At 41.0% G+C, this 22,529-nt stretch overlaps 1 protein-coding gene across 1 annotated transcript in view; it reads right to left on the reverse strand.

Moving 5' to 3' along the window:
• LOC129100780 (spermatid perinuclear RNA-binding protein-like) overlaps positions 1-22,529 on the reverse strand; it is a 65,116-nt gene that overhangs the window by 34,360 nt on the left and 8,227 nt on the right. The window contains exon 2 of the mRNA XM_054610262.1: positions 677-796. Within this exon, the coding sequence (XP_054466237.1) occupies positions 677-679 (3 nt within the window). The 5' untranslated portion in view covers positions 680-796. The remainder of the gene's footprint in view (positions 1-676; positions 797-22,529) is intronic.

A 22,529-nucleotide genomic window follows, 5' to 3' on the forward strand; every position in this document is an offset into this window, starting at 1 on the left:
AAAAGCAAGAGTCCATTTGGGGCGTTTCAAACTCCACTTCTGATAGTTATACGGTTCATAATCTGGAGGCAAAGTAAGACGATAGGGTTGTATTTAGTCTCTTGATTAATAACAGGTGTGTTTTGGTCGTAACATGAATCCAACCATCATCTCCCATTCCCTTTAAAGGCCAGACGTGATCGGTTTCAGTTAAAATGTAGTTTTTGAAAGGTGTGAAAGGTTAAACATGTTGTAACTCTTTATTAATAATAACATCTATCTTTTTTTTCCAATTAAATCTCACTATTGGACAACGCTTTGGAGTTGTTGGAAATGTTTGGATCAAACGAGTCAGAAACAATCCTGCTCAGCTGCTACTGGAATCTAATTCTAAAAAATGCATAATACTATTAGTGCAGCCTGATCTTTATGTTCAACTGAGCAGAAATAATGGGTTTAAACACAATGAACACACATTTAAAAAATGGCACACCACTTGTTATCATGCTGCCTGAAACAGTCCAATATGCCTACAGTTCATTATTTTGTCTGACACTAATAAGTTGCCAGTAAACTTTAATTTAAATCAAACTAAATTTAGGTTCGTACCTTTTTGGGACCAAAACAACATCATCTGCCAGAAAAATACTATTACCAGCAATGGTTAGAAACAGACAAACATGCATAGGATGCTCACCATGTCCAGGCAGTTGGGAGGGGGGGAGGGGGGGACTAGGTGAGGACCAGGGTCCCGTCACTCCGCCTCCTCATGCAGTCAGACGACGTCTTTCTGCTGTCGGCCTCTCGGTAAGAGTCTCTAGGTAGGAAGGAAATAAAAAAAACGTCAGTAAATTTGTCTCAACCTTGTATTTTATCTATTATACATTCAAATTCAGAGTATGGAGAACCCCAGGAAGAGCATCGGGCGTGGAAGGAATTTCGTGGAAAGTTCGCTATCGCCATTTTGCAACCAATGAAGTGGAAGTGACCATATTTGGACTGAGGAGGAGTGACGTAGAGACGCCGTATACGTCTCTGGTGTCGACCTGTCAATCAGTGTGTAGCCCCGCCCTAAAGCATCCCCTGCTTTATGGTCTGTTTGACTCTAAATGGAGCATCATTTACTAAATGAACATCATGCTGTATTGAAGAAGACTTGAAACTAGAGATTGAGACCATAAACTCATGTTTACAATGTTTACTGAGGGAATAAATCAAGAGAGAAGTAGAGTCATTTTCTCATAGACTTCTATACAACCAGAGGAGTCGCCCCCTGATGGACACTAGAGAGAATGCAAGTTTTAGTGGAAGAGCAGGAAGTTGGCGCCTGCCGTCACCTGATGAGACTTACATGGGGAAAAAACCTAATCATTAGGTCCTAAAAGATGTAAAATGCACTACTAGCTGAATCCCAAGTAATGTTTCTTCCTCCGTTCATGTTAATGAGACCGAGGCTGGACCGATGGCCTGGAGGCGGGGCTAAAGAAAACACTACTGCCCTTTCTCGATAGGCCCAATGGATGTGTGAAGATTGCCAGAAGATCCTGGTAATTTAATCAGAATTTTACCTCAAAAGTCAATATTGTTTGCGACATCCACCACTGAGCAGATTGCCCAGGAATGAACGGGTCATCACCTCCAACGCCGTATCCTGTTCTCTTAATACATCGACGACACACACGTTTACACATTCGCTGCCTTCCTTGTTGATACAGCTTTAACCTTTGTATTTGTTGCTTATAATGCGGGTGATCCGCGGTTTAAAGCTTATTCTAAGCTGCTCTGAATAAGCATCCGCTAAATGCTTGAAATGTGAGGCTGCATTATTAAAGGCTGGAATAATAATCCCAAATGTCACATTCACAACCAATTGTGCTTCATATTTCACAGCTATTACTCACAAACATCTGACATATTGTCTTGCAAAACTGAAGTACATATAAGTAGTATTTTTTAATCCTGATGATCCGACCAAACTGTTCCTCACGGCTGTCCAAGACATTTTCCCAATTATGTTTAACTGTTCATGCAGTATCTTTTGGTAATTAGCAGCACTCGTTATCATCTGACCCGTCCTGTAGAGGCCATTCCTTTTAAATAGTAGACGAACCTTCTTGTTGTCTCTGGTAAACCTGTATCTAGGTGTCATACATCACGCTGTAAGTCACTCAGCTAATGGTTATTATGCTGAACAGATGCTTGGTGTTTAATTTGGGACTCAAAAACGTCCTGTCCTGATTAAAACTCAGACCTTTAACAATATAATACTTTTTTTAATTTTTTTAACAAACCACTTTGATGCTGATGCTGCTGTGTAATTGTTTGAGAGTTATCTGGCCACATTAATTCAATTACGCTGAATATATTCATGCTGTTAAATGCATTAGATGAAGCAGCTTTGCTTTTTTGCCCACGAGGTCAAAACGCTGATGAGATGTGAGCCTGAGCCGCTGGTGTAACCGTGTGGAGGTGGTGGAGGAGGAGCGAGAGGGCGGAGGCTGCTGCTGTTAAACGTCCCCGGGGGGGGAAACCGGGCCGAGCATCAATTAGATTCCCCGTCACCTTGACCCGTGTGTTCAATGATAGAGCAGAGCTGGTGGCGTCTATCTGCTGCGGCTCTGCCTTCAATCGTTACTAACCGTCCGGTAGAATCAAACGCACGGTTCACCTGTTCCGAAGATAGAATATGAGGAAAAATGATTGTTATCAATACGGCGGGGTAATTACTGGGGCCAGCTGCTGAGATTTCTGCCCTCGTTCCTGCTCCCAGCCTGTTTTTGGAACAAAATAAAACTCCCCCAAACGGCAGAACTTCAAAGTGCTTACAACCGCTCAATAATGGAGGACGCTGCTACATGTGAGCGAGCGAGGAACTCGACACATGAATGCTAACAAGGCTCGTTCTCACACCGACAGCGAGGGGGGAGAGAGAGGAGAGTCGGGAGAGAGAGAGTGTTTGTGTGCCGCTGTGTTCGGTCTGATGATGCATCACCTCCTCACATCTCTGCTTCAGTCTCTGACGGGGAGGAGGGACTTAATTGACTCGATGAGTGCGGAGGAGGAAGAGGAAGGTGATGTGGCGGCAGATTGAGGGTGACATGTCATAAGATGCCTTCACACGTGCACTGCAAGCTGGAAACAATATTAAAAAATCAGCCGAAGGAGCTGCGTGTGAACATCCGACTCATTTAAACAGACTTTACCCGGCCAGCCCCGGAGGTCAGAGACAGTGTAATGTCCTAATAGGACCATGTGAGAACGAGGGCGCTCATTGTCAGGAGATTTCAGGATGGTGACGTTTCCAATGCAGCTGATGCGAAATCGGGAGAAAACAAACATCGGAGAATGAAGAAGAGGGGTCATTTATAAAAAGAGACGCCAGTGACGGTCACGAGATTTGTTTGTTTATGACGAAGCTACAAACCAGCTACGAGTCCGCGGTGTTTAGGCGGTAACCTCCAGTTCTGCCGAAAGAAGCCGATACGGAAGTGTCTTAAAGCTGCATTCTCTCTAGTGTCCATCAGGGGGCGACTCCTCTGGTTGTATAGAAGTCTATGAGAAAATGACTCTACTTCTCTCTTGATTTATTCCCTCAGTAAACATTGTAAACATGAGTTTATGGTCTCAATCTCTAGTTTCAAGTCTTCTTCAAGACACCAGAGACGTATACGTCGTCTCTACGTCACTCCTCCTCAGTCCAAATATGGTCACTTCCTGTTTATTGGTTGAAAACAACAACATTGCAACGGCCCTAATCCAAGATGCTGACGCCCAACTTTCTGGACATTGTCTGGAGTTCATATGAAACAATTGTAGATTACTGTACTTGTAGGCCAATGTAAGTGACAAGTTTGTCTAAAAAATAATTCAGAAATTCTAAATTCTGACTTTTTTCTTCATAGATTAACTAGGATGTACAGTACCAGTCAAAGGTTTGGACACACCTTCTCATTCAACTACTTTGAAGAATCTAAAATATAAAACATATTCTGGTTTGTTGAGCATTTGTTTGTTTACCACATAATTCCATATGTGTTCCTTCATAGTTTGGATGTCTTCAATATTAATCTACAATGTAGAAAAAAATAAAAATAAAGAAAAACCATTGAATGAGAAGGTGTGTCCAAACTTTTGACTGGTACTGTATGCAGATGTAAGGAAAAATCTTTCAAACTACAAAATATGTAGAGGATACCCTACAAGATATCAGTTGCTCCAATCAGAAACTTCAAACATGGAGAATAAACTACAACGCAAAACCTGTAATCCTAAATCATTTTCACTTTAATTAATCTTAAATGAATCCTCCTGCACGCCAACAGGGACCAACCAGGGATCAGATAGGATTTCAAATCAAAAACAAAGCTCAGCTGCTGCGTGCAAACAAACAGGACGTAACAGACAAACAGGAAGGACTTCTACAGGAAGCAAAGATCAACGATGCTGAAGCACAGGGGACGCCATCCACGGCCGGCTCATCTAAAATACAGTATTCTGCAGCACTCTTAATAAATCCCCCATGCCGACTCATTTTTTAATAACCTTTCATCTCCCTGAAGAGGGGAGGCGATTAAACTGAGATAATTAAGAATACAGCAATGACTTTTTAAGGACGTGGACGGCGCTGCAGAGGAAGCAGATGGCGAGCTCAGCGTGCGCCAAAAAGACAATGATGCTATGAAGGAAAAAAAAAAAAAAAAAAAGGGCCAGAGTGAGAACAGGTTTTTCTCCCCTGTAAGTAAATATAGACTTTCTACACAAGTCTCAGAGTCGTGCTGTCATGCTTCACATAAATAAAAAGCGGTATAAACACCGGGGGCTTTTTAGAAACACATCCACTCCCTCTGAGTGAAGTTTATTTGCATAGACCTTTATCACAGTTCCAGTCTCAGAGGGCTTCACGACGCCCACATTGTTAGACAACAAGTGAAAACGACACACTACCAGCTCCAACCCTGTCAGAGCTTTTTTCATTTTCATTTAAGACAATTAACATCATTAAACTCCAGCCGGAGACAAATGTTTGAAACGATTCAGCCGCCAGAGCCGACTGAGGTTGATTACAGTTTGGGGATGGGTTACAGATGTCAGCTTTGTTGGAGTTCTTTGTTGGTTATCAAGACTGGTTACATAAAGCGTCACCTCACTGTGAAGCTAAGCAGTGGGTAGGAACTCTTTAGATGTGGGTGGTTAAAGGTCAAAGGTCAGGGTCACTGTGACCTCATGTCCCTACATTGACATCTAGGTATGACAGGATTCCTGCCCTCGTTCCAGCCTTTGTGAGATTTCTTAAAATATTTTGGCACAAACGTCCACTTTGGAACTAATCAATGGCGTACAAAGGTCACTGTGACCTCACAAAACACATTTTTTGGTCATAATTCAAGAATTAATTTGCTACTTATTGGACGGACACACCTTAAATACGAAGATATTTCTAGTCAGTTCAGCTAACAGAACCCGTTGGCTCATCTACGAGCTAGAAAGCTAACGTTATGCTAGCAAGATACAAAGTCAATAACACTGCATGAAGGACATAGACTGTATATAAGAAGTTGTATTAGTCACTGTGATGTCACACATTGGTTTGTGGACTGATGTTTTGAAGCCTCAACTTCGGTATTTTCGCCATCTTGGATTTTTGCAACCAATGACCAGAAGTGACCATATTTGGACTGAGGAGGAGTGACGTAGAGACGCCGTATACGTCTCTGGTGTGGACCTGTCAATCAGTGTGTAGCCCCGCCCTAAAGCATCCCCTGCTTTATGGTCTGTTTGACTCTAAATGGAGCATCATTTACTAAATGAACATCATGCTGTATTGAAGAAGACTTGAAACTAGAGATTGAGACCATAAACTCATGTTTACAATGTTTACTGAGGGAATAAATCAAGAGAGAAGTAGAGTCATTTTCTCATAGACTTCTATACAACCAGAGGAGTCGCCCCCTGGTGGACAGGAGAGAGAATGCAGCTTTAAAGACACTTTAGCGATGGCTTCACTTTTCAGAACTGGAGTTTGTTTCTTTAACACATCTGTTCACAGAGGCTCGATGTTATATAATCTCTCTGTAGCCCAAATAAAAAGGCTGAATGTAAAGATCGTCACATTTTAGATTAAACTGGAACAACAGAGTAGGATGCAAAGCACAATGAAGCATTCTTATCTGTTATTCATTTTAGTATTCAAGCTCTTCCTGCAGTAGAAGTGAGGAGGAACAGTGGAGCGGTTGTCAGACAGAAGACTGGAGCTCTAACAGACGATGTACGAGACTGCCAGTACTGCAAGAGAGTCCACTAAAGTATGAATGAAGCTTTCAGACCAACAAACCAAAAGAAAAACAACAGAAGAGCTCCACACTGTTCCTTCATAACCTGACCGACAGTGGGTCTATTAGCTCCGTTCCCTGTGTGTGGAGTGAAGCCGTGGTGAACACCGGGGTCAGAGGTCACACTGCAGTCCTGCTATAAACACATCCACTCGTGCTGCTGCAAAATGCACTCTGGACAAAAAAAACTGAAAACACATCCACCAAATGGCTTCGCTCTGCGGCTCCATCCCATCCTCAGGTACTACTCACCCCCCACCCCCCTCTAATGCCTCTCCCGTCTCCCAGCCTCCATTTTCAGGAGGGTGAGATGCACTGTTATTCCGGGGCCGCGTTTATTTAGGTCGTTTTCACTGCGGGAGAACTTTTTTTTATGAGCTGGCTTTTATGTTCGCACAAGGCTTCAAAAATAATAACCTCCTGTGCAATGCAGCGAGCTCGCACCGGGCGGTATGGGAAGTACAAAAAAAAAAAAAAAGAAATAATAATAAAAGGAGCCTTGTTCTCTCTTACAAAAGCTTTTGTGACGAACATTTGATCCGACAACAAAAGGTGCTGCAGACTCTCTCGTAATAATCCAAATTCTGGGGCAGTCACATTTCTCTACACTTGTATCCAAACTGAAGAACTCCGACTGCTCAAAACTACCAATTTATAATAAACTGGTAGTTTTATATCAAATCTAAACTTGTAAACAGGAAGGAGCAGAGTGACCTTCAGGTAATGAGATATACTTGAGACACACATTTGTGTAAATTACCCAGTTTATTTTCAGTATGAAGCAGCCTCGACTGACACGAACACGACGGCCTGTGGAAATATATGAACAGTGGCCTGTGTTAATGTTAGCAGCAGAGAGCAGATTTCATTGTGTGTGTGTGTGTGTGTGTGTGTGTGTGTGTGTGTGTGTGTGTGTGTGTGTGTGTGTGTGTGTGTGTGTGTGTAGATCTCAGTAAATTTGATTCAGGATGTGTGTCACATTTCTGCAGAGATAGAATATTATTGAGTTTGGTGAAGATGAGGTGTAACTATACTATAACTATAACTATAGTTTAAAAAAACATTTCTGTGATCTTAATATATTACACTATTACTTTACAATCATTGGCAGATAATTTAACCAAAGAAACTTAAATATGTTGATTATTTATACATAAGGTTTCTGTGTGCCGTCTCTTAACAAGATAAAAAGCTTTTGAAAATATGCGATAAGTGAAGTCTACTCGAATATACCGACAATTAACCCTCGGATATTAACATCAGCTTTATCAAAAGTATTATGTTCTTCTATTACCACTACTAATATAGGCCTATTAATGTTCATATAATGTTCACAGATCTTTTGCTGCAATGGTTTGCAGCGAGACGTAGCTCCATCAACGTGGCTTCTGACGCTCAAAGAACGGCAGTGAAGTCTGAACCAGAGTCCACGTTGTTGTTTTACATTGTGAACATTTAATCCAGTTAGGTTTAGTTTCTTATTGCAGTTATGTGAGCCCGCTAAATAACTCTTTATGATAACCCTAAATCCTGCCTTCATCACCTACATGTGCAGGGTCTACGGAAACATAAAGTTGATAGATTTGTAGACGGGCTCTTTGGTCCTCTCGGAAAATAAGAAGAGAAGTGAAGAAAACATTTAGTTTTTTCTGTTTCTGGTTCTGGTTCTGAGGACAACCTGCGAGGTCTTCCTGAAGTCAGTCTGAAAGTCCGAGGCATTTAAAAGGAACCCAACCGAAGTTCAGTTTGATCCGGAACGAGGCCGCCTCTTTTCGTCGGATCAATGTGTCTTCTTTTAGGCCCGCGGGGACGTTTCATACCTAATATTGGTTTGGTTTAGAGAGTCCTGACCAAAAAGTTGCTCTCTAGCTAAATAAATGAATCATCAACAAAAAAGCAATAGTGATTTTCCAAAAGTCCTGAATGATACTCCAAATACAGAGGCAGAGAAAAGCAGAACACACAGTGAAGAAGACAGAACAGAGACTTTATTGCTGTTTGATGAACTTTTTATGATTTTCGTATCAAACCTTCTAGACTCAAAACTTTTCTCCTGGTGCTTCAAAACTAATTATGTAGCCCTGAATTACAAGTTTGTCCTGGAGGATAATAAAACATCTTCTATCCTTAGAAACAGAAGAAAAACACAGAAACTCTCTAATATCTCTGTGAAAGGAAAGTCTCATTAAGAGCTCGGCTTCATGTTACTGCTGACCAGCTTCAGGACCAGAACGCCACACGAGGCCGAGCTGGAGTTATAACGGACTCTCTGGGCTTCTTGTGTTCACACGTGGAACATCTTTCTTTTTTCTTTTTTTTTTTCAAACCAGGAACCAGGCGATGCTGCTCTGAGCGTGCGCCACGTTGAGCTCTGCCTGGAGAACACTGACAGATTTATCTGAGTGGAGGATGTGAAGGGAGGTCAGGAACGTGAGAACTTCTTCTTGTGCACGTCCTTTCAAGAAAAGTCGTGACCTGCTGACCTCTGAGACGAGCCCCGTCCTCCCCAACTCTCCTAACACACAGGACATACGAGTGGGTGCTGATTACGGAGACGAGCTGGTCGTGGTGCATTCTGGGTGGTTGTAGCCGAGCACGTTAGGACTCCTCGCGGCGGAGAACATATTTCATCGGATGCAGTAATTCTCTGTGATCTCCTCACGGAGCCGGAGAGATGTGGGACTCTGCTGCAGAGCCAATAAAACTGACTACAAGCCTTATATAAGTGAGCCACAGCTGGCAGAGTGATGGGGGGGGCTGCAGAGGGAATGCTGGTACCCTTTAAAAATACCGTTGTAGTCTCTCAGCATGCTCTGATTTTACAGCCGGATCCTGAGCAGCAGCCGGGGAGACGTCGGGTTAAAACCTCCCCTTACTGAGACTAAAATATAAAAATATATCTTTACATGATGTATATTTTTAGCGACTCGAAGAAAAAGGGTTGGATTGAAATGATTATTCAGAGCAGCGGGAGACAGAAAGATGAGATTTAGTAGAGGAGGAAAGAAGGCTTAAAAAGAAATGCGTTTGGGTTGGCGGTGAGTAAAAGTAAAGTGTGAAGAAGGTAATCAACGCTCTCTCTGACGGCTCTCAGACCTCTGACAGAGCCGACGTTTCTGCCTTTCTTTGAAGGGGCCGTTATCCGCCATCTCGGGGCGTCGCATCGGCACATTTTCTGCACATTTGTTTTCTGGAGGAAGTGATAATTGGAGGCCGGCGGCTCCAAACATCAGGCGCCATCGAGGCTGAAGCAGAGACGCAAAGGTGACGGTTCTGATGCTTTAACAAGCTAACAAACTAAAAACAGAGCTGGTCAACTATTTACCACAGGGCACTTCCTGGTTTACACTTCCTCTTTTAACAAGCTTACACGATGTCTCTCTACATAGTTTGATATTTTCAAAAAAGTGAAGACGAAAGGTTTAGAGACGTTTTCTACTATTACCAGGTTGCCACCTCCTGTTCTGCCGAAGTGTCTTAAAGCTGCATTCTCTCTCCTGTCCATCAGGGGGCGACTCCTCTGGTTGTATAGAAGTCTATGAGAAAATGACTCTACTTCTCTCTTGATTTATTCCCTCAGTAAACATTGTAAACATGAGTTTATGGTCTCAATCTCTAGTTTCAAGTCTTCTTCAATACAGCATGATGTTCATTTAGTAAATGATGCTCCATTTAGAGTCAAACAGACCATAAAGCAGGGGATGCGTCTCTACGTCACTCCTCCTCAGTCCAAATATGGTAACTCCCATTTATTGGTTGCAAAAAACAACAACATGGCGACGGACGTAATCCAAAATGGCGACGGCAAAATTTACAAACTCAAGGCTTCAAAACATCCACACACCAATGGGTGACATCACAACAACAACTTCTACCACTTCTTATATCCAGGCCTTGGTTATTACACAGGGGTTCTGCTTGTTCTGAACGGTGAAATGGCGCCATCATTACGTCCTGCCTCCTCTGTCTTTGCCTCATGGCGTTGAGTCTTTGTAGTCTCAACGCCATGAATCACACAAATCTTTAAACATTTTTAAATATAGCAAGAGAAGATCAAACTTCTTTAACACCCTTTGCTGTGTAAAGTGGGCTTCATTGTCCGTTTCATCTTTCCCACGGTCCGTGAACACATCATGTGTGACAAACGCTTCAGTAAGAAAAAGAAACTGAAACTAGGTTTAAAATTGTGATATTTCATTATCATGTCTCATTTTAAATTGCGGCACAAATAAACCGTTTGTTTTAACTAGAATCTGTGAAAAACATTAAATTCTGCACTCATGACTGATTCACCGGAGACCAACAGTCACGTGACAACAATTCAGTGAAACTTTGACTGACCTTGAGGATGCTGAACACAGAGCAGAGAGGAGAGGAGAGGTTGTAAAAATGTAAATAATTAATATATATATATATATATATATATATATATATATATATGTATATATACAGTACCAGTCAAAAGTTTGGACACACCTTCTCACTACTTTGAAGAATGTAAAATATAAAACATATTCTGGTTTGTTTACCACATAATTCCATATGTGTTCCTTCATAGTTTGGATGTCTTCAATATTAATCTACAATGTAGAAAAAAATAAAAATAAAAATAAAGAAAAACCATTGAATGAGAAGGTGTGTCCAAACTTTTGACTGGTACTGTATATATAAACATAGAGCCTACATTTATTTCAATCATCCAAGAAATGTTTTCTTTTTTATGATTTATGTCATTATAACTGTTTTATTCTGCACTAAAGACATGTTTGAGTTCTCTCTACTTCTAGTCATGATTGTCATGTTTCCATAGAAGTGCAGGATTTGTTTATGGCTATGATAATCAAGGCCACAGACTGAGGCAGAACTCTGCATGCTCACCTTCACGGGCTCTCTGGAGGTAAAGGTTGGGCCCTGAAGCCCGTCTCTAAAAGCCCGGCTGGGCGACGCCCACACAGAGGCTCCAGCAGACACAGCTGCTTTGTTATGAAACAGCAGCTTCGGTGTTTCCATTTATTTATCTATTTATTTCCAGCGGAGGATTAGGCCTTCATTAATGCGTTAATGGGTCAGCGGTGCACTGTGGGCCTGAAAACATCCAAGTAAGCACAACGCTCTCATCCCTGGCTGCTACTAAGAGCTGCAGCAGTGTGTGTGTGTGTGTGTGTGTGTGTGTGTGTGTGTGTGTGTGTGTGAAATGAATGACTAACATTTTGTGTTATAGTAGTTTTTTGTGTATCAGACATGTTTCACAAGAGGACACAAGTTTGTTCATCCCAAAATAGATCCTCAGGAAAAAGAAAATGTATCCTGGTGGCTTCAGCTCAGAATCTAGAATCGGTAGGTTTGTTTGTCGTCGTGCTAAATGACAGAAGGACAATCTGAGGATCCGTAGGCCGGATTAGGAACGAGGTCGCCATCGTCATCTGTGCACAGAAAATGGCAGCGAGCATGGATGAGATTAACACGGCAGCACAAGTCGTTACAAATGGAGATCATTCTTTTTAAAATCTGCATTTTCATTCCAATGATGTTTGCATTGTTTAGAGGCAAAGATAACAACCGCTGCTCGTGCTGATCCAGGACCTGATGCTGCTCTCAGAACACAGACTTATTGATGACTGATCAGATCGGAGGATTAGTTATCAGAGGAATGCTGAGAATACAAACTCAATGTGCTGTTTTGGATGCTGAACATACTTTTGAATGAATACAGCCGCTTCCCTGTGCTTTATGTGTTTTTATTGTTGTAAAAAAACTTTAAACTAACAGTTTTCTTTTTCTTTTTTAAAGAGTTGTGATGGGGAAGGTTTTACACATTCCCTGTTGGGTTGTGAACCCCCGTTGTTCTTATGTAACCCTGACAAAACCCCGTCTGGATCACCACAGAATCCTCGGCTATCAGGCTAAGAGCAACGTTTTTTCTACAGACTTTTGGAGGATATAGGATTTTAGCAACTTAAAAGCTGCATGAAGCTCAAAGTTCATCAATGGTTCAAATGACTTTACGTGTCGGGTGGAGCAGTCATGTGCATTCGTCCCAAACTGTTCGTTATGATAAGCAACATCCTTTCGGTACGCCTCGTGACCCAAAGTGTAAAAAAAAAGGTCATTAATGTCGTGAACAGAAATTTTAGAGCATTAGATACCCGCAACATTTTGGGAGAAACCAAAACAAGACCATGGACGTGAAGGGTCTTGGCTTTCAGAAGTGTCCCACCACGACTCTTCAGTTCCAGACAGGGCTCAGAGCGGCAGAACACTCTACGACACAATCCATTCAGCTGCTAAATGGAGCAGTTTATAACTGACTATTCTAAAAAACTAGAATGAGGAGGAACAACAAGACGTTCTCACTCAATTATGACGAAAGAATATTATTATAACACAAAAGAAAAAATGTTACGGGTTAAAGTCCTTCATTCAAAATCCAACAACAGTATATTCAAGAAAAAGTACCTTGGGTATAACAGTAAGAGTACTCCCTATGAAGGTGAATGGGCTCTTTAGTTGGTACATTCATGTAAGTGGACATTTGTACAGCACCTTTCTAGTCTTTCAACCACTCATCATTCACACACTGATGGACGATACCATGAAAGAGAAGGTCACAGCAGCATCATGGGGTTAAGTGTCTTGCTCAAGGACACATGGACATAAACTGGAGGAGCCCATCTTTAGATTGGAAGACGACCCGCTCTACCTCTGAGCCACAGCCGCATTAAATACAATTATAACGTATTATAATATCAGATTATTATCATTGATGCTGTAAAATGTAAAATGCTATTTCATTTTGCACCTGGCTGCAATAGAACTAATTTAATTCATGTTTTTTATACTGTTGGGTGGTTTAATTTACTGTATTACAATGTCTTTCATATACTCATTACAAATAAATGTAGTGAAGTAAAAAAGTACAATACTTCTCTCTGAAATGAACAGAAGCACAGTATAGTAATTGAGTAAATGTACTTGATGAACAAAAAAAGGTTGCGACCAAATCATGTGCTGGTGCAACCATTTGAAAAAGTTGGTAGCACCAGAGATACCAGTGGAAGAGACAGATATTTCCATCTGGGGCTGGTGGAGACCAAAAACAGAGCTAAAAGAGAATAATGGCATTACATTCATCAGGTGACACAAACACCGCTCTTTAAGAATGAATAAACATGTTGTCCTGCATCTCTCTTCCATTAATATCAATACAAACGTATTAGGTATTAGGAATATTTTCCTTTTTGGAATAACGACAAAACACTGAATATTTGGTGCACGTAAACGTAGTCACTGTCACGTTCTGCAAGGAAGTTTAACCGTAAAGGAATCAATCAGCCGGTCAATGAACGACAAGTGACAAAACCTTTTCTGAAACAATCTGAACAGTCAAACTGTGAAGATCAGGATATCGTCTCTGATGAAAAACGGCCTCAACGAAGACAGAAAGAACAGAGAGCTGAGAGAGCTGCTTTATTATTCTGCTCCACCGACGGGAGCTTATCTTCGCATTTTACTGCTTGCCGTACTATCTCCTTTATTATCCTGATACTGTTGGTGAAGCACTTTTGGCCCTGGAAGGTTTTCTACACATTTGTACATGCAGAATAAGTTCACATTAATCTTAAAGTACAAATCATGGACACGTTGCATGTTTGTTGTCCATTTTCAAATGTATGTTTTGCAGATTTTGGACACATTTACGTTACAATCTTAAGCATGTTGGTTTTCAAGTCATTTCTGGCATTCAGGGCTCAACATACATATTTCTGTGTCCATGCACTGTTTGGTTTCTTCCACCAAAGAAATGGAGTGCTGCCACATTTTCTTTTTTTTTAAGGAATACGTCAATGTGTTTATTACGTCATTTGACCCGACTTTCCATTTCATTTTCCTCAAAAACTGTACTGTAGAATAAATTATTAACAGAATAACGTCCTCTGAAGGAAATACATATTTTAAATTTATGAGATACATTTTCGTGACTTTCCTTGTACAGCAATGTGGAGTGAAAATACTTTGAATTTTATAGTAATAGGAGCATTTAAGCAGAAATCCATTGGGTTTCCTAGCAAACCTAATATGTAAACAGATTTATCATATGAGGACTTCTTTGGTGAAGTCACATATTCAACAAGATTTATTTAGTTTATGATGTGTAGTAAATCATTGCTGAAATGAGTCTTTATCGTTACCGTAAATGCACAAATAGATGGGCATTAAAATCCTGCAGTGGCTGCTTTGACCAGGTTTTACACATTTCTGCTGTTGAGCTTTGCTGCTCTGTTAAATGAGTTTTTCACTGCGTGAGAAAATGGAAGTGTGGCGTGAGAGCAAGTGAAAGAAGTGTGAATTGCGTGAGTCTCTCAGTGAGCATTGAGCTCTGTCAGCTCTGTCACAACATCTTCTCCGCACCAGGTTACTGTGCGGAGAGCTGAGGAGAACGTGCACAGCTCTAATCTCACGTGCACGCTAGTATTTTGAGCCGTGGGTATTAAAAAAAAGCAGTTTGTGAGATTTTGAAACTTGCCTTTTGATGTGAATTCCATCAAGTCTGCATTCATTTTATGTTGAGTTTTTAAAGAGTTTGCAAATACTTTTTTGTTAAATGAATGTAACCAAGAGTTGCATATTAAGTATATAAAATATTCAAAGCCATTTTGGTTTAAAGAATGTTCAGCTGTGATGTTAAGGATGCATGATCTGTAGTAAATGAGCTAAAACCAGCAAAACCGTTAAACAGGAGTTCATTCATCAAGCATATTACTACACACATAAGTATAATGTAAGCATAAAAAAGAAAATCTATCACAAGTACTTCACAAATCATACGGTCAGAGAGCAACTTATAGGGAAAACATGGAGTTTACTTGCTTGTATAGAGCAGTTGTTGATTTAAAGATGTTTTTCTGAGACATAACTAGAAGTATCTGTTGCTCATCTTTGTATTATGTTTGATTTTCTTCTTTCCTGTGGACGAATCTAACATTACTGACCAGTTTAGCAATCAATCGGCATTACTTCACTGGAAGAATACCAATTAGGATCTGTGTTCTACCTATAATTAGTGCCAGAGCTTTCCACTTCAGAGGAAATCATTCATCAAGTCTTTAGCGCACTGATACCTAACTATTGATTTGACATTTATTCTAAGCTTCTAAAAACGTCCAGAGAAACCAGCTCTATGAAACAGGCTGTAACAGAGCATCACTCTGCATAAAAACAGGCGTCCTACAGCAGCAGTCAGGACATCCCGAGTGTCCACCCAGTAAACCCAGTAAACCCAGTAAACAACAACAAATGAGACGGTCAGGAGACGTTAAGGTTTGTAGCAGCACGTCTCCTCCTGGATGCAATTTCAGCTCCTCGCACGGCCCCCAGCCAATCAGAGCAGAGTGACACATGCCTGAGGCGTGTGCAAGCAGCAGGTGGTGTGTGTGTGTGTGTGTGTGTGTGTGTGTGTGTGTGTGTGTGTGTGTGTGTGTGTGTGTCTCGGGGCCAGGTAATGGAGACATCATGTGTCCGTGCACGGCCGAGCGAGAGGAGCTCAGAGGAGAGGAAACCTGAGACTTACAGAGCGTTTACATTTCAAACGTCTCTGCTTCCTCTAGTCAGAGTCTACATCTCTGTGGAGCTGGAGGGGGTTATGGGTACATTTGGGGGAATAACTTCCTTTATTTGGGATTTTTTAAGGGGGGGGGAGAGGATGCTTCATTGATTACTTTGCTACAAGTACTTTGACATTTGGGGAACAGTAGGCATTCATTTCGAAATGTTGCAGTAGGGCCTCTGAAACTGTTTCATTAAATACAACAATACAGCGTTGTGTCCGTGAGGAGCATTCCTAACCGGAGAGGTCAGTTGGGACATTTTGGTTTCAGAATCATATAAAATACAATTTGGTTATAAAAAGATGAGATTTCATTGGCTATACGCAATATACTACTCAGTGTTTTCTTACTTTAAGACTAGTGGACAAGTCTACGGCCGTGGTGACGCGTGTTGTTTCAAAGCATCTGAATGTACTACCCTGAGCCTTCCTCGTTGCACTTATTGCATTCGTATTAGTTTACTGCATATCCTATTCGTAGTTTACTGCACTTATCCTATTCGTATTAGTTTGTTGCAATTATTGTTTTCGTAGTAATTTGCCTCTGCACTATACTTTTGCTCTGGTTTATGCTTTAAGATGCTTGTTTAAGAAAGGAGATGCACTTATGACTTCTGGTGACTAGTAGTTCTCTTGAATACCTATGTTGAATACACTTCCTGTAAGTCGCTTTGGATAAAAGCGTCTGCTACATGACTGTAATGTAATGTAATGTAATGTAATGTAATATATATATATATCTGTGTGTCCAGACTTGACAAAATGCAACCGTCCTGATGGGACAGTGATTGTATACGTGTGGCGGTCAGTGAAGTGTCTATTAAACCAACATATCCTCGTATAACGGCTTGTAAGCTATCCATTCAAAAGTAACTACTCGTTTCTTGTGAGTTTACCTGTGAAATCCAGCAACACGTTTCAATTTCTGCTCGTTACATGAAACTTTTCACAGTAAACTACTAAGTAAGGTTTAGGAGAAGATTGGGAAATACTGAGTTAGATTTAGGGAAAGACCATAAAATAATTAGTTAGGTTTAGGAAAAGATGGTTGTTTGGCTTGAAAAAACTACAGAAGTGTTGTTGCTGTGGTACGAAAGCTACTGATTACGTGGTTAACATACAAAATAATGAAGTGGGGTATTTACAGCGGGGATGCCGGGTGAGACCAGCCTGATTAAACGACGGATAAACACATTTTTCTTTACCGCAGCATGCGTCGACGCCTCACTGAGATCAGAACCTAATCCGAGCCGGACATCTCATCATGAGGCCTGGCTGATCCGTAGAAGTCATAAAGCCACCTTATGTATCACCGCTATCTGTTGTCGACTGCTGTCGTTAAGCTTTTGTGTATCTATAATAATATTTCATCTCGTTGGTTTAACCGCTCTTACATCTTTTCTTACTGCAGTTACACACGTTTTGGAGGACGTGGACAGAATGAAATATGTCTTTCCCAGACTTGCCTGGCAGCCCTGTGTGAACTCTGAATGAAGTCCCACTGTAAGAAGCTAATTATAATGTCCAGCAGCGTAGCATCGGGCAGCGGTCCAGACAGGCCCGGTGGGCTGAGGCCCATTCACTGCATCCATTCACATACTCCACACCGCGTCCACGGAGAGAGAGTTATCACAGTTAACAGCTCACCGTACCAACCAGCAGACCCGCCGCCACGGCAACCCGAGGTACCAAATGAAGCTGTGAGCTGCACAAATCCACTTTCAAAGTTTGGAGTTCACAGAGGCAGACGGAGGAGAGAACCAGGGGTCTTCACTGTGGTTGTACAGGCTGCCGTTTCTAAAATGTAGATGATTGGACGCTCGGGCTGGTGTAGTTTAAAGAATTACGATACCAGAACCAATACCAACGTTTAAAGTGATACCAATACCAAAAGAGCACTTTTGACAGTGAACGGTTTGGCATGAAATACAGAACGAATACAGCAGCTTCCCTGTGCTTCAAACTCCCAGTTTTGTTTTTCATTTTTTGACGGGGAAGGCTTTTGCACATTCCCTTTGGGTTGTGAACACCCGCTGTGCTTATGTAACTCTGCCAAAACGCTGTCTGGATCAACACACAATCCATTGTTGCTGAGCTAACGGCAAAGCGGGGGGGTTTCTACTGAATTTGGGGGCAAAAAGTTGCTTTTTTTCCCACCAACAGTGGCATCCAGAAAACATATAAAACAACAAACCTCAGCGTCTTTGGTGCATCAAAAGGTTTCTCAATCATCTGATGCTACCAATCAGAGCTCCTCGGTTTCTATTTAAAATCAATGCTTCAGACTTTGCTCAGCAGTTGACAGCAGACACAAAACCGTTGAGGAACCAGACTTAGTAGATCTTTAGTGAACCTATCTAAAATTCTACCCGTCTCCTCTAATCTCCTCTGATTCCCCACCAGCCCGTTTCAGGAGGAATCAATGTCATATGAAGGAAGTTCAGATGCTATTTCATTGCGTCTTTAAAGTGCAACTCTTTAACGCTACATCCTTTTCCTCTCCATTTGGCCGGGGGTGGATAGATCTGAAGTGTGAACGAGGAAAGCACAAACCAACTGTTCACAAACAAACTTTCCTTTGCTGCCAATCAAGTGTATTGCAATTTTTTTCTTCTTCTGGGAACCCAATTTTTAAAAATGACAAACCATCCGATCCACTAGAAGATAAACAAAAAAAGACACTGGAAGAAATTCTGCTGGACCGTTGGCGACCCTAATAACGTCTTTACTCGGGGAGTCTTTGGGAATCACTCCTCTCTGTGATGTCATAGGTTTTGGCTCCAACACACTATTTTATTTTGAGCATGGAAAAAAAAACATTCTTGACCTTGGGAACCAAACTCAATATTCTAAACCCAAACCGTCTGCTGAAGAACCCAGAGAGATCTGGACGAATTATTTAGTTCCACACATATTTTATTGTTTTTTATTTAGTTCCACACATATTTTAGTGTTTTTTATTTAGTTCCACACATATTTTAGTGTTTTTTATTTAGTTCCACACATATGTTATTGTTTTTTTATTTAGTTCCACACATATTTTATTGTTTTTTATTTAGTTCCACACATATGTTAGTGTTTTTTATTTAGTTCCACACATATTTTAGTGTTTTTTATTTAGTTCCACACATATTTTAGTGTTTTTTATTTAGTTCCACACATATGTTAGTGTTTTTTATTTAGTTCCACACATATTTAGTTGTTAATCAATGGACAGAGGAGAGAAAAGAAGGGATTGAACAGTCTTTCTATTGTTTAGAGGTTCACATGGACTGAGATCACATGGTTTTCACATGTAAAGAGCTTTTTCAGATTTAGCTTTGTATGGATGTAATCTCATCCACCTGAGCCACCAGGAGAGACCAGAACACACCTCGACCCCCGAGCAGAACCCCCTAAACACACGGTGGATAACACAAAGAAAGGTGGAGCTTTAATGTCCTCGGCTGAAGAGATGAAAGCTCAAACCCCCGGCAGCTTTAGCGGATGGCGATGCGGTTCTGGCCTCGGCTGGGCTCAGGTGGAGCAGCAGGAGGGTCTTTGTCTGAGGCGGCGCCGCTCCACTAATGGTTCTCATCAGTGCGGCCCTGAATACGCGGCGTTCTGCACAGACTCTTACCTCCTCACGTACCGCTTCACAGCACTCCTGCTCTACGGAGTAACACTAGAGAGGAGCAGCCGGACCTCCACACATCATCTCCACCTGACCTGCAGCACCTCCACCTGCACAGCTGACCTCTGTGCTATTTTATGTAGATTTGTCCTTCTCCGCACTTTACACACTGAGGGCGTTGGTTTTTTTTGTGTGCAGTTAATTCACACAAATAAATGTTGTTTTTAGTCACACAGAACACGAATATTAAGAGGTTCATTCAGTAAAATATGCAGCATTAACACTTTCTGTATGCTGATCTCTGATAATGTTACACTGTGAACAACCAATCTGTGTTTAAATCAACAGCAGGAGAGCTAGTAACGTTAGCAGCACCGCTAACGCACGGAGGCTCCCTTCAGTTTCAGCAGCACGTTCAGGCTCTGTTCAGTGAAAATCATCAGGTGGAGGTAAATGACACCCTTCATGATGTGTTCACATGTAATCTTGTGGACGCAGTTTTGGTGAAGAACTTGAATAATTCTTGTTGTTTGAAGGAGATTTTTTCACATTTGCATAAAATAGATATTAGAAATGAATTATGAGCTGTTTCACTCCCTAAAACTAGCTGCTTATAATACAGCATTAAAACTACTAGTGACAAGATTTATTATTTTTATTTAAAATACATCATTATTTTCCAAATGATTTGATTAGTGTTTTCATGCAAAACAAACCCACTAGACATAAATCCATGATCCCATCTGAACTGTGAGTTCTCTAATCATTAGCGCCCCTAGAATCAACCAATCAACCAATCACATTGTGCAGAACGGACATATTCAAAACGTACAACAGCACGGAGGCTACGTAGAGGCCTTTCGCTCTACCTTTCACAATAAAAGCACTAAACATATACACTGTAACTGGGAAGACTCTGAACCAGGCTGTCAAACAGAAGCCTGAGACAAGTCTTCTTTGCAGTTACCACTCAGACAATAGAGCCAGTAGTCAAAGGTTGAAGAATGTGACAGTATACCATGAGATGATTTGACATATATATTGTTTATGCCGAGGTACCCATCTCTTTAATATCTCTGTATGTATTAAACCCACTCTGGACAACACTGCCAATCAATGAGCAGATCTGATTGTATTGGCCGTAGAGGATTGTGGCCTCAAGTAGCTGATTTATCTGGTTATTCAATATACGGGAGCAAATTAAAACAGGCATTCCAATATGTGTATTTTATGTTGCCTATTAAAAACTTCCAGTGTATTTTCAGAAAAAATAAATACTTTACAGCCATTTATGTCATGTTTTACATCTGTAGCCCAACCAGCAGATACCAACATCAATATTTGTATTCAAAAAGATTTCTCATACACTTAACCTTCACATTTTTAGCATTTCTGCGCTTCAATTTCTGGTTACTAATCAGCATATTCACCGCATATGCATAACGCTCATATTGGCTGGTACAATAACCCGTCTGATTTATTGTTTAGCTTCCAATTATTGTAACTGCAACACGAGATTTTATCCATATCCAATAGTACTCAACAGAAATGGAAACTCTGACACGTTCCCCCATTTTTAAAATCAATAAATAATGACAAAGCATATTGTTGAGCAATGAAAATATAAAAGAAACTGAATAGAAGAGGAATCATTTCAGCTTTCTTCATGTATGTAGCCGACATGATGCCGTATAAAAGGACAAATTTGATCAGTCCAACCCTGAAATCTGTTCTTTATGCTTAATAGCCTGGTGGATCTGAACACGCCGTCCTTCACCTGAGGGAGCGTTCTCAATGCTTCCACAGCACAGACGCTTTTCTGAATATCTCAATTCCGTCAGAGAGCTCTGCTTCTCTGAGGGTCTCTCTCGGCGCCACTTAGAGAAATGTGAGGGAGATCTTAAGGAGGAGGCTGTAGAACCGGAGGGAGAGTCTGCAGGAGAAACTCTGAGACTGAACTGAGCTCACAGCTTTAGTGTCGACTCCTCTTAATTCAAAACCACAATGAGGTTAAATGAAAACATTCCTCTATTCATGTCACAATCAAGGATGCTTGAAAACTACAGCGGGTGTTTCTGCCTGCAGATACCCAGCAGGCGTTTAGATGCGATACAACCAGTGTTTATTAGGAATGGGCAAGATATCAACCTAAATAACACAGAACTAAGTAGGATCGGAACTTCTCAAATTAAACGACTCCTGCAATCAATCTGTTTGAGCCCAGGTCTAAAAAAAATTAATATTTGTGTGGTTTTGTTCTCTCCTGCACACAACAAGTATCAGTTGGTATCGGTATCACTTTAAGGATACTGGTATTTGCATTTTTCTTTTATCAATAACTAGCCCTAATGATTCAATTGTCTACTAGAGCAAAATATTGTTTATCTCGCCTCTTCATTTTGCTCTTAAAGTGCACCAGATTGTTGCATTTAACAAAATTTAGGGTGAAAAATTCCTTTATGATTTCATATCACAATATATAACGCAGTAAACAAACAATATTCCGTTTTTAAATATCCGCAGCTTCAACTGGACTTGATCCAGCCTCAACTGACTTACTGAACCTGTTAAACTGATCTGAGAGCAGTGTACTTTAATAAGAGAACGTAATACTTTACTTATAAGACAACAGGGTGGGTGCACGGTCAGCACATAGTGAGTAAAGAAGACATAAAATGAGCTGCTGAACGGACTACTTCATGTTCATTTATTATTAACAGGCAGCATTAGGAGAGTAGAAACGGCCTCATCTGTTGCTTCTGCTGACTCTTAAAGCTCCACTGATCTATACTTTTATATTACAAATCCATCAATGTGAAATGTTTAAAGTGAGAGAGGTTTGCACGGCGTGATTTAAGTCACAAGAGGATAATCAGCAACTCTGCACTCCTTCATTTTCTGCATCTTACATCTCAGCGTTTTGTTTTTTTAACGACCTGTAACGCTAAAGTTTTGGTTCTCGTCTCAGCGCTCCCATCATGATTCCAGCTCCGATAGACTCACT

This window comes from Anoplopoma fimbria, chromosome 13, assembly GCF_027596085.1.
Source record: "Anoplopoma fimbria isolate UVic2021 breed Golden Eagle Sablefish chromosome 13, Afim_UVic_2022, whole genome shotgun sequence".
Lineage (NCBI taxonomy): Eukaryota > Metazoa > Chordata > Actinopteri > Perciformes > Anoplopomatidae > Anoplopoma > Anoplopoma fimbria.